Consider the following 11,568-nt stretch of genomic DNA (forward strand, 5'->3'; position numbering starts at 1 on the left):
CAATGTGAGACTATGGTCATACCAGAACAAGCCCCTTATTCGAGGTATAAGAGGAACTTTGGAACCACCTTTACATTCTCCCGAGTCGAGGGCTAAGGGAATGATGGTTCATATCTGGACTACTTTTCAATTCCTCGAGTCAAGGGCTAAGGGAACCGAGTGTTCATCTTTGGAACATCTTTTCCATCCCCAAGATATTATTTCCTTTTAAACTCAGAGCTACATTACAGTTTTGTACTTAAAAGGTAACTCAGAGGGTTAAGGGTGAAATGTGTGTTTAAAATATCATTATCCTCAACTCTTAAGCAATGTAACACTATTGAACGTAACAGACCAAACTCTTTGATCAAGGTCCAAGGGGATTGATGGTTTGTCTTTGGAAATACTTTTCTATTCCTTTCTTTTAGAGGCTAAAAGAATGATGATTCGAATTTGAAATCACTTTTCCATTTTTACATATAACATCAATATTCTGACATCAAATCCATTAAAATAACATTATTATGATCCATCACTACATTCAAGATATTATTATCTTTAAAATTCAAAATTTCATCATAATTTTATCTTTAAAAAATTAAGAAAAAAACATATTTAAATTATTATTGACTTCAACTATTATTTAATATAAAACTATTAAGAAAACAAATGTGTAGACATATCTCATTATATATGCATAGAAAAATAAAATAAATTTTGTGTAACATACATAATCTGGTGGGAGAAGAGAAGAATAACCAGTGAACTCAAAGGTGTGAGCAGTGAACCCTATGAAACTCACATGCCACCATGTGCCGGCTCTTCTTCTCAATCTATTTATTTATTAGCCCGATCCGTTCAATTTTTAAACCAACTAACATTCAACTTTCTCTTCTCCTCTATTACTCCTTTCCCTTTGTCGGTCACAATATTCTCCACACCCTTTTACTGTTACTTCACACAAACCAATAATAATAATAACAATATTTAATAATAACAATATTAGATATTAGATCACTCCTTTCATCAAGTGGGTGCGCGAGTTCCCTTCTTCTCATTCTCGCCCGAAGGCACGTGCATGTCACGTGGCGCGGATTGACTCCGACTTTTGCTTTTGCTCCCCTCCAGAAACTTCTGCTTGATCCAATCCCAGAAATGGACGCCTCTGGTTCTCCGATTCGGTGGTGAAAAGTTGTTCAGGAAAATGCGGCGACGGGCAGCCGATTTTCGGCGCCCGGTTCGGCGGCGGTTCGCTTATTGGATCTGGTTGCTTCTCGGTGCCTTCTCTCTTGCCGGTCTTGTTTTGTTCTTCCTGCAACATCATTACCGCGAATATCGCGTATATCGCCCTTTTCTGGTAAAACGACGTCGCACCCTCCTCCCCCTGTTTTCAATCAATCCATCTCAATGAATGTTTCTGTTTTGTAATTTTCTTAGTGTTTTATTTGCGTTAACATTGGCAGTCGCGTGAAGATCTTAATTTTTGTTTGAATATTTTTAGGCAATTGGCAATTGTCAATGTGCGTCATGTTCGATCTTGATTCTCAAAGCTGTGTTTTTTTTTTCTTTTTTTCACGTGCACGGGTTTGATATCTGTTGAATTGAATGTGTCTACTATTTTTTTCATTGCTTTTGTTCGCATGTTAATAGTGGTTGTAGGCTTCTTGATTTTTCATATCTGTGGTGTTTATTTCCGTTTTTTATTCCTTTGGGTGGGGAATGAGTTACTGCTTTGGGAATTGTTTTTATTTTTGATCTTCTATATAGTGTATAAAAACATAGTGAGCTAAGTTTAGGTCGTTGCTTCCATAATTGAACTTTTGGGAGTCAAATTTGGTGGTTACTTTTGGATGTGATTCATATCTGACAAATCACCTTTTTCTGTGTGTTGTTCTGTTGAAGCTTGACCTGAGTGTAGATGGATCTTTCTGATGTTTGCTAAGAAGCTCAGACACTTCTCTAAAATGGCATATCGGTGTCGATACACGTATCGGTGTCGACACTCGTAGGACACTTAGTGAAGTGTTCAATTTAAAAAATATCTGTTGGATTTTTGAAAATTCTAACACGGTTCTAACACAATTTTAAAAGGTATAAATACAATAATTTTCTTAAAACTCCATTTTATTGTATAAATTTTTATTATGATTATAAAATAAAGGAACAAATTCTTCTGAACTCGTCATGAAAAATATCTTCATGTTCCCAAAAAAGTCTCAAACATAGCACATAAATATTTATTTTCAATTTATATAATTCAAAATTATATAATATATAGATCTGTGTCCCCGTGCCCTACATTTTAGAGATTATACGTATTTCCGTATCCGTGTCGTGTCATTGTTCGTATCGGTTTGTGTTGTTATCATATAGGCTATGGTTGATACTGAGGTAATACTCTAGTAGTTGGAGTGGCTTTTAAGTTAACACTGCTATAAGTAGTGCTATATAAGCTAAAGGAAGACTTGTTACTTGATTATTCCTCAATATGAATTATGATTTGGCTTATGTTTAGGCATATTAAATTACGATTTTCTATTTTTACAGTGTAGGTCATAGCAATACTGTCTGTCGGTGGATGAGCTATTGTATTGGATTTTTGGAACCCTCTTAAACTCTTTCCATATTGGAAAGGGAAACTGCTCTAATATTTCTTTTTGGCCTTAAACGAAAAAATGACTGAAGAACAGAAATTGGAATACTGTAATAGAACTCATTTACTATTGGTAATAGTTTAGTGTGTATATGGACAAATGTCTAATACAAACATAAGATAACAAAATGACTTCCAATGCATTCCTTTACATAGAAATAATACTTTATAGTGTCTTATGAATGCGCTTAAAGTTACCATTCAATCAAACATGCAGTTAGTGTTTACTCTCACACCATTCGATTGCAACCATCACTTGCGCACTGCCTCATTTGCAGAAATTGTTATAACATTGCCAATTCCTTGTAGAAGCCAGTCATCATTTCTTGTGTCACCAGTGATTGTGAATTTGGGATTAATTCCTAGAGTCATTCTGCTCTTAAATAATAACCTAATACTCATTTAGTTCATTTCACCAAAGTGTAGTGATAGATCTGGCTTTGTTGCACGGACAATTTCCCTTTGAACATTGAAGAAAACATCTGAACATGGGCTTTTTGTGTGATAGTTTCTTTATGATTATGGTGTTTACTAGACCAATAAATGGTATAAAAAAGAAAGCATTTTACTCTCTAGTTTTTGGATGATATTATAAACAGAATTAAGTAATTTGTCATGTGATGTGCAAAATTAACTATTGTGATTCTACAAGGAATCACAATACTTAACATGGTACCTTGGTTGTGATTCTTCTTCTAATGTATGAGGAAAAAATCCAAATATCTGCTGATATGAAGGACATGGGATACAGAAAACCTATCCATTTTGTATAGACCATTCAGTGTGATGTAATTTAAGTGTTAATGCTAGAACAATTGATGTTATGCTTTACGTGACATTACTATTTGTTGTTATAATTGTTTCCATCCCTCACCCCCTCTGAGTACTTATTGAGCAAGTTACTTGCATGAATTGTAGGAGAGAAATGCTAAAGTAGAAAATTCTGCTAAGAGATTGAATTTTACTGAAGAAATTTTAAGTGTAACATCCTTCTCACGGCAACTATCAGAGCAAATGGTTCTGGCCAAGGCTTATGTGATTATTGCCAAAGAGCACAATAATCTTCACCTTGCCTGGGAGCTTAGCTCAAAAATTAGAAGTTGCCAGCTTTTGCTTTCTAAAGCTGCCATGACTGGGGATCCTGTGACCATGGAGGAAGCTGAGCCAGTTATTAAAAGCCTGTCTTCTCTAATTTTCAAGGCACAGGATGTCCATTATGACATTGCAACCACTATAGTGATGATGAAATCGTATATTCAAGCACTTGAAGAACGTGCAAATACAGCAACAATTCAAAGCACTGTGTTTGCTCAACTATCAGCTGAAGCACTACCCAAGAGTCTCCATTGCTTAAATGTGAAACTTATGACTGATTGGCTAAAGATGACATCTCGGCAAAAATTCTCACATAAGAGTAGAATCTCTCCCCAGCTCTCAGATAAAAATCTATATCATTTCTGCATTTTTTCAGATAATGTACTGGCAACTTCTGTAGTTGTTAACTCAACAGTCATCAATGCAGACCATCCAAAACACTTAGTTTTTCACATTGTTACTGATGGTATCATTTATGGAGCAATGAAAGCATGGTTCCTCAGTAATGACTTAAAAGGGGCTACCGTAGAGGTGCAGAATATTGAGGAATTTCATTGGTTGAATGAATCTTATTCTCCAATTGTCAAACAGCTACACAGTCCAGAATCACGAGCCTTTTATTTTGGACCTTATCAAGGTGTAAATATTGAGCCAAAATTGCAGAACCCCAAGTTTGTGTCTTTGCTAAATCATCTTCGGTTTTACATCCCTGAGATATATCCATTACTTGAGAAAATTGTTTTCCTTGATGATGATGTTGTTGTTCAGAAGGACCTAACCCCACTTTTCTCCCTGGATTTGCATGGAAATGTGAATGGTGCTGTTGAAACTTGTCTCGAAGCATTTCATAGGTACTACAAGTATCTCAACTTCTCAAATTCGATTATAAGCTCAAAGTTCGATCCACAGACATGTGGATGGGCATTTGGTCTGAATATTTTTGACCTGGGTGCATGGAGGAAAGCAAATGTGACCGCAAAGTATCATTATTGGCAAGAGCAGAATGCTGATGGGACACTCTGGAAGCTTGGTACACTTCCCCCTGCTCTTCTAAGCTTTTATGGTTTGACAGAACCACTTGACAGAAGATGGCATGTATTAGGATTGGGTTATGACCTAAATATTGACAACCGCCTGATTGAAAGTGCAGCAGTTATTCACTTCAATGGGAACATGAAACCATGGCTGAAGTTAGCTATAGGCAGGTATAAGCCATTATGGCATAGGTACATAAATCAAAGTCACCCTCATCTACAAGATTGTGCCACAGCTTAAAATGCACTACTTCTCAATTGCTTATGGATTATGCATTCTCAGATTATTTTGATATGTGATTGCGTTGGCCGTTATTGTAGAGTCAGAAGTAGAAAGTTTTGACTTTGCTAGGAATTTTGTTTTGTTTTCCTTTTTTCCCTATCATATTTCAATCAGTGTATTGAAATAGAAAATTATTACTTTATACACTAAAGTTTAAAGTGCGTTAGGTGAAGAGGTGGGGGAATTCATTTTTGGCCTTTGGGGGCTATCTTTTCTCATTCTCAAACTTGTAGATTTATTTGTTCTTTAGTAACTATTTGTAATAATTATAAGCTCTTTCAAGTAGTGATGTAATGAATGAAAGCAATGTTTTACCCTTCTTCAAGTTAATTCTTTTTATAAGTAAATGTTTATTTGCCAGCCATATTGTGTTTGGTGTGAGTTTCCTTTAGGAACTTTGCATCATTTGAAAAGAAACTAAAATGCGTATCCAATGTGCATGTGAGATAGAGTTGTAGCAACTAGAGGAGCAAGAAAAAGGATCAAGGGAACAACATAGTCAGAAAATAAATACAATAAGGAACAACAATTTTAAAAAGCATAAATACAATAATTTTCTAAAAACTCAAATTTATTGTATAAATTTTTATTATGATTATAAAAATAAGGAACATTTTTTTTGAACCAGTCATGAAAAATATCTTTCTGCTCCCAAAAGAATCTAAAACATACTTTTGCACATAAATATTTATTTTCAATTTATATAATTCAAAATTATATAATATATAGATCCGTGTCTCCGTATCCTACATTTTAGAGATTATACGTATCTCCGTGTCCGTATCCGTGTCGTGTCAGTGTTCGTATCTGTACTACATAGTTAGTATATTTTATGTTTTGTTTGAAAATAAGACTAAGGAAGAAGGTGTTTTTTTATAGAAAGTTTGTCATGTTAGAAATCACATGAAATTTGATATCTGAACTAGGCTGATGTCTCAAATCTCTACAATCATCTGTCATCATATGGAAAAAAAATTATTAAACAAAAACAAAAGAAAAAGAGAATACAAAAGAATATGGGGGGACTAATATCCATACAATAGAGAAACACATTAAACTAAGTGAAACATAGGTAACTTATACCTATTATGAAAAAACTCCAAGAAAATGCTAAGGGTCAAACTATTGTATCACACAAAGTTCTATCTATGAAGAAAACCTAAATTGGCAAGCTTATTAGCACAAGAATTACCTTCCTTTAAAATGTGAGAAACTTTAAAAGAAATACCTTTACAGTAAGCAATGCATTTATTCCATCTATTCCTAATGAACCAAGGACTCAAAGTCCTAAAGTGAAAAGCAGAGCAAACCAAAGGAGAATCATTCTCCAACCAACTACATTTATACCTCCTTTTTTGTGCTTCTTTAGGGGTAAGAGTAACAGTCAAAGCAGACTGAACCCTAAGAAAAGCAAAGAAACTTCCAATAAACTCTCTCATATTGCCTCTAAATATCCCATAGAATAAAGATACAAACCTCTCTTTTGCATGCCTATATCAGTTGGTAACCTCCCATGTAGAATCTTCCATAACACTAAATTTTAGAAGGGGGGATAAAATGATACCAAGTCACCCATAAGGAGAATCAGAAGTGGAGAATAGTCTTCTAGCAAATTTAAGGCAAAACATTCTCGATTCTTCCAGAGTTTAATTAGGCGCATTCTGATCCTAATTAACCAAAATATTTTTAAAGTGATGAGAATCTTGTAAGAGATTAGTGGAGGAGATCCAATCCCTGCCATCTCAAGCTTGAGATGCAATAGAAGACAAAGAGAGTTTGGTTGTATATGGAACACCTACAATGTTAGACAAACTTCTATAAGAACACCACATATCATTCCAAAAGTTAATATCCCAGTGCCAACAATCTAGGAAGTATTCTCCATAACCATGTCATAAAGATGCCTTATACCAAACCAAATAAAAGAATATCTATACACCAGAATCTTCTGATTATTTGGATCTAAAATATTTGGTTTTTAAAAGAATAGACCAAGACTTGTTGTTGTAAGCAAAACTCCAAGCAAGCTTCTAAAGATAAGCATTATTCTCATCTTACAAGTTAGTGACATTCAACTACCTTCATCCAAAGAGGAACAAAGTTTAGACCAACTAATTGTATTAATGCCTTTCTTCATATTATCACCCGTCCACATGAAATTTGTAGTCCATCTTTCAACTTTCTTAATTAAGGAAGGAGCTTATTTGTAAAGATTAAAACTATAAGCAAGAAAATTAGTGACCACTGTATTCACCAGTTGAATCCTACCCATCATGCTAAGAATCTTGCCTTTTCAAAAAGCAAGTTTGAGCTTTACTTAATCCGTCAGATGAAACCTAACCTTAGGAATACTTGCAAATATAGGAATCCCAAGATAGTGGAGAGGCAGAGAACCCTCATAATTTTTATGTATGAAAAACTCGTGTACTCATTTTCATAACTTCAAGTGAATAAAAATATATGAATTCTTTTGAGAGTGTCATATCTCAAGTGACGAGTTACTCACTCCTTTACTTATCTTAGAATGATTTTTCTTAGCTTATCTCTTGTATGATAGATGGATGGTTAATCAAAGTCTAAGAAGTAGAGAGTTTTCTCTCTTAGGAGTTTTAATCTTGTAAACTATTTCTTCTCTCATTCTATGTAAACATTAGGATCAAAACTACCTACAAACTTTGGAATTTTTACATGTTTTTTATTAAATTTATCTTCATGTCCAACCCATGTATGGTTATTTCTCTTCTTGTTACCCTCCTTTCTTGATTATAGAAATAATCTCTTTCACTATCATAATAAGAGGAAGGTCTTGAATGTCTTCTTTCCCTCCTTTCTCTTTTCAAATTCATGATTTCTATCATTTGTTGTCCCATGAGGTCTCTTTGTTGCTCCACAATGTCTTGAAGTTGTTGAGTGCTCATTGATTCCTTCTCCATATTAAAACTCCTTCAGGGACATCCTAGCAAAATAAGAAAAAGAAAAAAAAGATAATACTCATATAAAGAAAACATGCACACAAAGAAAACACAAAACTAGCATATAGGTAGGTACAAAAATTACTAATCACTCTCCTAAGTGTTTCTACTTAAAAAGTATTTACGCTTTTATCTAAAAGATGTAAACAAAATTAGAAAAGTTATTGGTCACTCAAGTCACCTAAAAGAGTTCTAAAATTGCTTCAAAGTTTAAATCAAGAAATACTTTCTTTCAAGTGAAAGAGGCACAAATCAAAAAAATATTTATGAAATGTTTAAAAGAGGAAGTTTATATTTTAGGGGCCTAAAAACCTATAAATACATAATGATGTTACCAAAAATATTTACTTAATTCTTACTAATTTAAGTGTCAAGGAATCTTCTACAAATAAATCTCTCATCACTCTTCATAACAGCTCGGTGTCTAAATCACGAAAGATAAATCTCGAATCTCTAAAAACCTCATTATTTCCAATTCAAAAGAATAACACTCATTTATGATAAGAATACTCTTTTTCACACCTTAGGCAATCAACACTCTTATTCGGGAGAGTGGTACATAGAAAGGCAAATTCTCCTCCAGCCTCATACCTTCTCTTATTTATTTTTTTTTAAGGAAGAATTTGCATGGATTCTTTATTTTATTAGCTTCATGCTCAACTTAAAGCGAAATCAATTATTTAAATAGCTTATTAATACAAGAAAAAAAAAAGAATGAGATGGTAAAAACATGATCACTCTCAATGCACAAATGACATGATTATCCCTACCAAAATAGCTTCGTTTTCTAATTGTTTTCCCTTCCTCGTTACGAGTTTATTACAAAAACAATATCTATCTTTTCATTAGAAATTTTCAAAGCTAAGTCGGCTACAGCCGGCAATTTGTACGCTAATTTTCTAAAACAAAAATTACATCTTCGAAGTTAACCAAATGTATGAACCCTCTCCTATAAGTACCATTTTGCATCACCACATCTTAGCACCATAATAACTCAACAAAGGTGAAGATGTCAAGTTATTGCAAAGGTAAACCTTCTTATCTTATGTCTCATTCTACCTTCTTAAGGATAGTGTCTTAATGCTGATAAAAAAAAAGAAAAAAGATAGTGTCTTAATGGAAGATGGAAGTCAATGCAGGTAAACGCTCGTGGCCGGAATTGGTTGGCATAAATGGAGAAACAGCAACACAAATCATCGTGAAGGAAAACCCAAGAGTGGAGGCTTTAACTGTGCCAGAAGGATCATTTGTGTCCACTGATTTTAGGTGTGACAGGGTTCGAGTATTTGTTAACTATAAGAACACTGTCACTCGTGTGCCCAACATTGGTTAACTTGTTTTTTCTTTTCTTTTTTAATAATGTTTGGCTTTGTGTTCTCAAAATGTGTTTGTTTCTAGAGGTGCTATGATGTTTTAGCTAATCAAAATAAAAAGGTCTAATAAGTACCTTCATTTAGTGCCTCTATGTTGTTGAGCATGTCGTTATAACTTTATGTATTGTTTCCTTGGCAATGGTCTTTTATACAATCGTACAATTCTTAATTTCTAGCAAACTTTGCTGACTTATTCTACTTCAAAAAATTGAGACATATATTATATATAAACACAAAAATACTAATTTAAGGTATTTTTCTTTTAAAAGATAAATTATATATATTGAAGGGAAAAAATTATTATTATATACATAATAGTTATTTCTAAAAAGAAAAGCTATTCAGTTATTTTGAAATAAAAATAATTACTTAATTATTTATTTTATTAAATAAATAAATAAATTATTTCTTTTTAAAGATGAATAATTACACTTTTTTTTGACAAAAAATTACTATTACTAAGTATTGAAATAAAATATATTATTAAATTATAAAATTATTTTTATTAAAAAATATTATAAAAAATAATAATTTTTTTAATTTTTTATTGTGTAGGTTGTTTTTATTGGGAAAAATTATTTAAATTTTAAAAAAAGTATTTATTTAAATGGTAAAATTGTAAGAAATTGGATTCATTATTTTTTTTTTAAAATTCAAATTTCTCTACATTTTTTAAAATTCAAATTTTCAATTTAAAATAAATAATTGCTATTTTTTTATATTTTAATATTATAAAGGATAAAATTGAAAATATGCAAAAAAAAAAAGGAAATTTATATATATTATTATATAGTTTAGTACAATATGCTATAATGAATTCCAGCAAGAGTAAATTTAAATTATACCTAAAAATGAAATTTATAACAGCTTTCATGTTAAATTGTTTAATTTTTTAAAATATTTTTTTTAAATTAAGCAATTTAAATTTATTAAATAATTCTCTTATTTGAATAGAACTTTCTAATTATCATTGCAAAAATATCAAATATAAAAATATCACCAAATCGGAAAAGTCCCTACAAATATCAATAAAAAAAATCACTAAAGTTCAACATCACCATCAATAAAGGTCGAAAAAACTTTAACTAATATTAAATGGAAAATAATTAATAAATAAATAATTTCAACAAGATCAATAAAAAGGTAACTTCTATCAACGTCAACTAAAAGTTCTTGCCTTATATAAGTTGAAAAATACTCATTGACATTGATAAAAGAACCATAGATGTGAAATATAATCATGACTTACACTCTAATTGATGTGGATAAAAAGGCAACCTTCAAATTCCATTAATTAAAAATAATCTTAATTGATGTTAATTGAAAAAAAAAATATTGACACTAATGGGAAAAGACGTCGTTACAGTTGAAAAAAAAATCATTGACATTAATTAAAAAATAACATAAATAAGAAAAAATTAATCATGATGTCAAATATCGAAAAATAACCACAATCAATTTTAACTTTTTCATCGGTATCATATGAAAAAGTAATATGTAGTTAAGTTAAAGGATGAAAAGAAATTACACAAATTTAAAAGAGAACAAAGTATAAGGAATTTTTTAAAAATTTAAATTCTCTAATTTTAATTAATCAAATAACTTTTTAAAATTCTTAAACTTTCAATTTCTTATTAAAGATTTTGTGAAAACAACATATTTTATCATAAAATATTTCAATTTTTCTATATAGGTGTTAGAGAGAAATCCATCAATCCTTGTTTATTTTGATTAAGTTCTATTAAAACATCAAAGTTTAAAAGCATGAATATGCTTTAATATAAAACATAAATTTTATAAAAACATATCATGCAAAATATAACGTCATGTTACACATGTCTTCTCTTTTGTTTGATGAGCACAGGTTTCATAAGATTATATGCATGCACATAGTGTTTTAAACTAATGTACCTAACAAAAAATTTATGAGTTTATTCTATATTGCATAGGATTCTATAATGCTCAAGTCAATGTCAAAAATCTCTTGAAGGATGCGTTAAAGTTGTTTTACACTAATGCACATTCTCACATGTCCTATGTCGACTTTGAAAGAACTATATGCCTCATACAATCCTACACTTTTCTTTAGTTTGATTGAAAGCTCTCTGACCAAAGTTTGATAAGTCATGTCACTTATTAGGATGTTGCGTAAAAGAAGAGATAAACATTTAATGCATCT

General features: G+C 31.6%; 2 protein-coding genes across 2 annotated transcripts; both read left to right on the forward strand.

Moving 5' to 3' along the window:
* The first annotated feature begins 846 nt into the window (after nucleotides 1-846).
* LOC137820992 (hexosyltransferase GAUT11) lies at nucleotides 847-5,369 on the forward strand. Its single transcript, XM_068625370.2, has 2 exons — nucleotides 847-1,336; nucleotides 3,551-5,369. The coding sequence occupies exons 1-2, from the start codon at nucleotides 1,184-1,186 to the stop codon at nucleotides 5,000-5,002; spliced, it is 1,605 nt and encodes a 534-aa protein (XP_068481471.1). The 5' UTR covers nucleotides 847-1,183; the 3' UTR covers nucleotides 5,003-5,369.
* A 3,634-nt stretch (nucleotides 5,370-9,003) lies between these two features.
* Nucleotides 9,004-9,486, forward strand: LOC137822738 (glu S.griseus protease inhibitor). Its single transcript, XM_068627719.2, has 2 exons — nucleotides 9,004-9,044; nucleotides 9,156-9,486. Exons 1-2 carry the CDS (start codon nucleotides 9,026-9,028, stop codon nucleotides 9,347-9,349), a joined length of 213 nt encoding a protein of 70 aa, XP_068483820.1. The 5' UTR covers nucleotides 9,004-9,025; the 3' UTR covers nucleotides 9,350-9,486.
* The last annotated feature ends 2,082 nt before the right edge of the window (nucleotides 9,487-11,568 follow it).

Source organism: Phaseolus vulgaris, chromosome 9 (genome assembly GCF_051622355.1).
Source record: "Phaseolus vulgaris cultivar YP4 chromosome 9, ASM5162235v1, whole genome shotgun sequence".
Taxonomy (NCBI): domain Eukaryota; kingdom Viridiplantae; phylum Streptophyta; class Magnoliopsida; order Fabales; family Fabaceae; genus Phaseolus; species Phaseolus vulgaris.

Bases quoted from the DNA above. Each gene is read 5' to 3' on its own strand.
- LOC137820992 (XM_068625370.2), top strand. From the start codon at position 1,184: ATGCGGCGACGGGCAGCCGATTTTCGGCGCCCGGTTCGGCGGCGGTTC. The intron at 1,337-3,550 runs GTAAAACGACGT...CATGAATTGTAG, and splicing joins GCGTATATCGCCCTTTTCTG to GAGAGAAATGCTAAAGTAGA.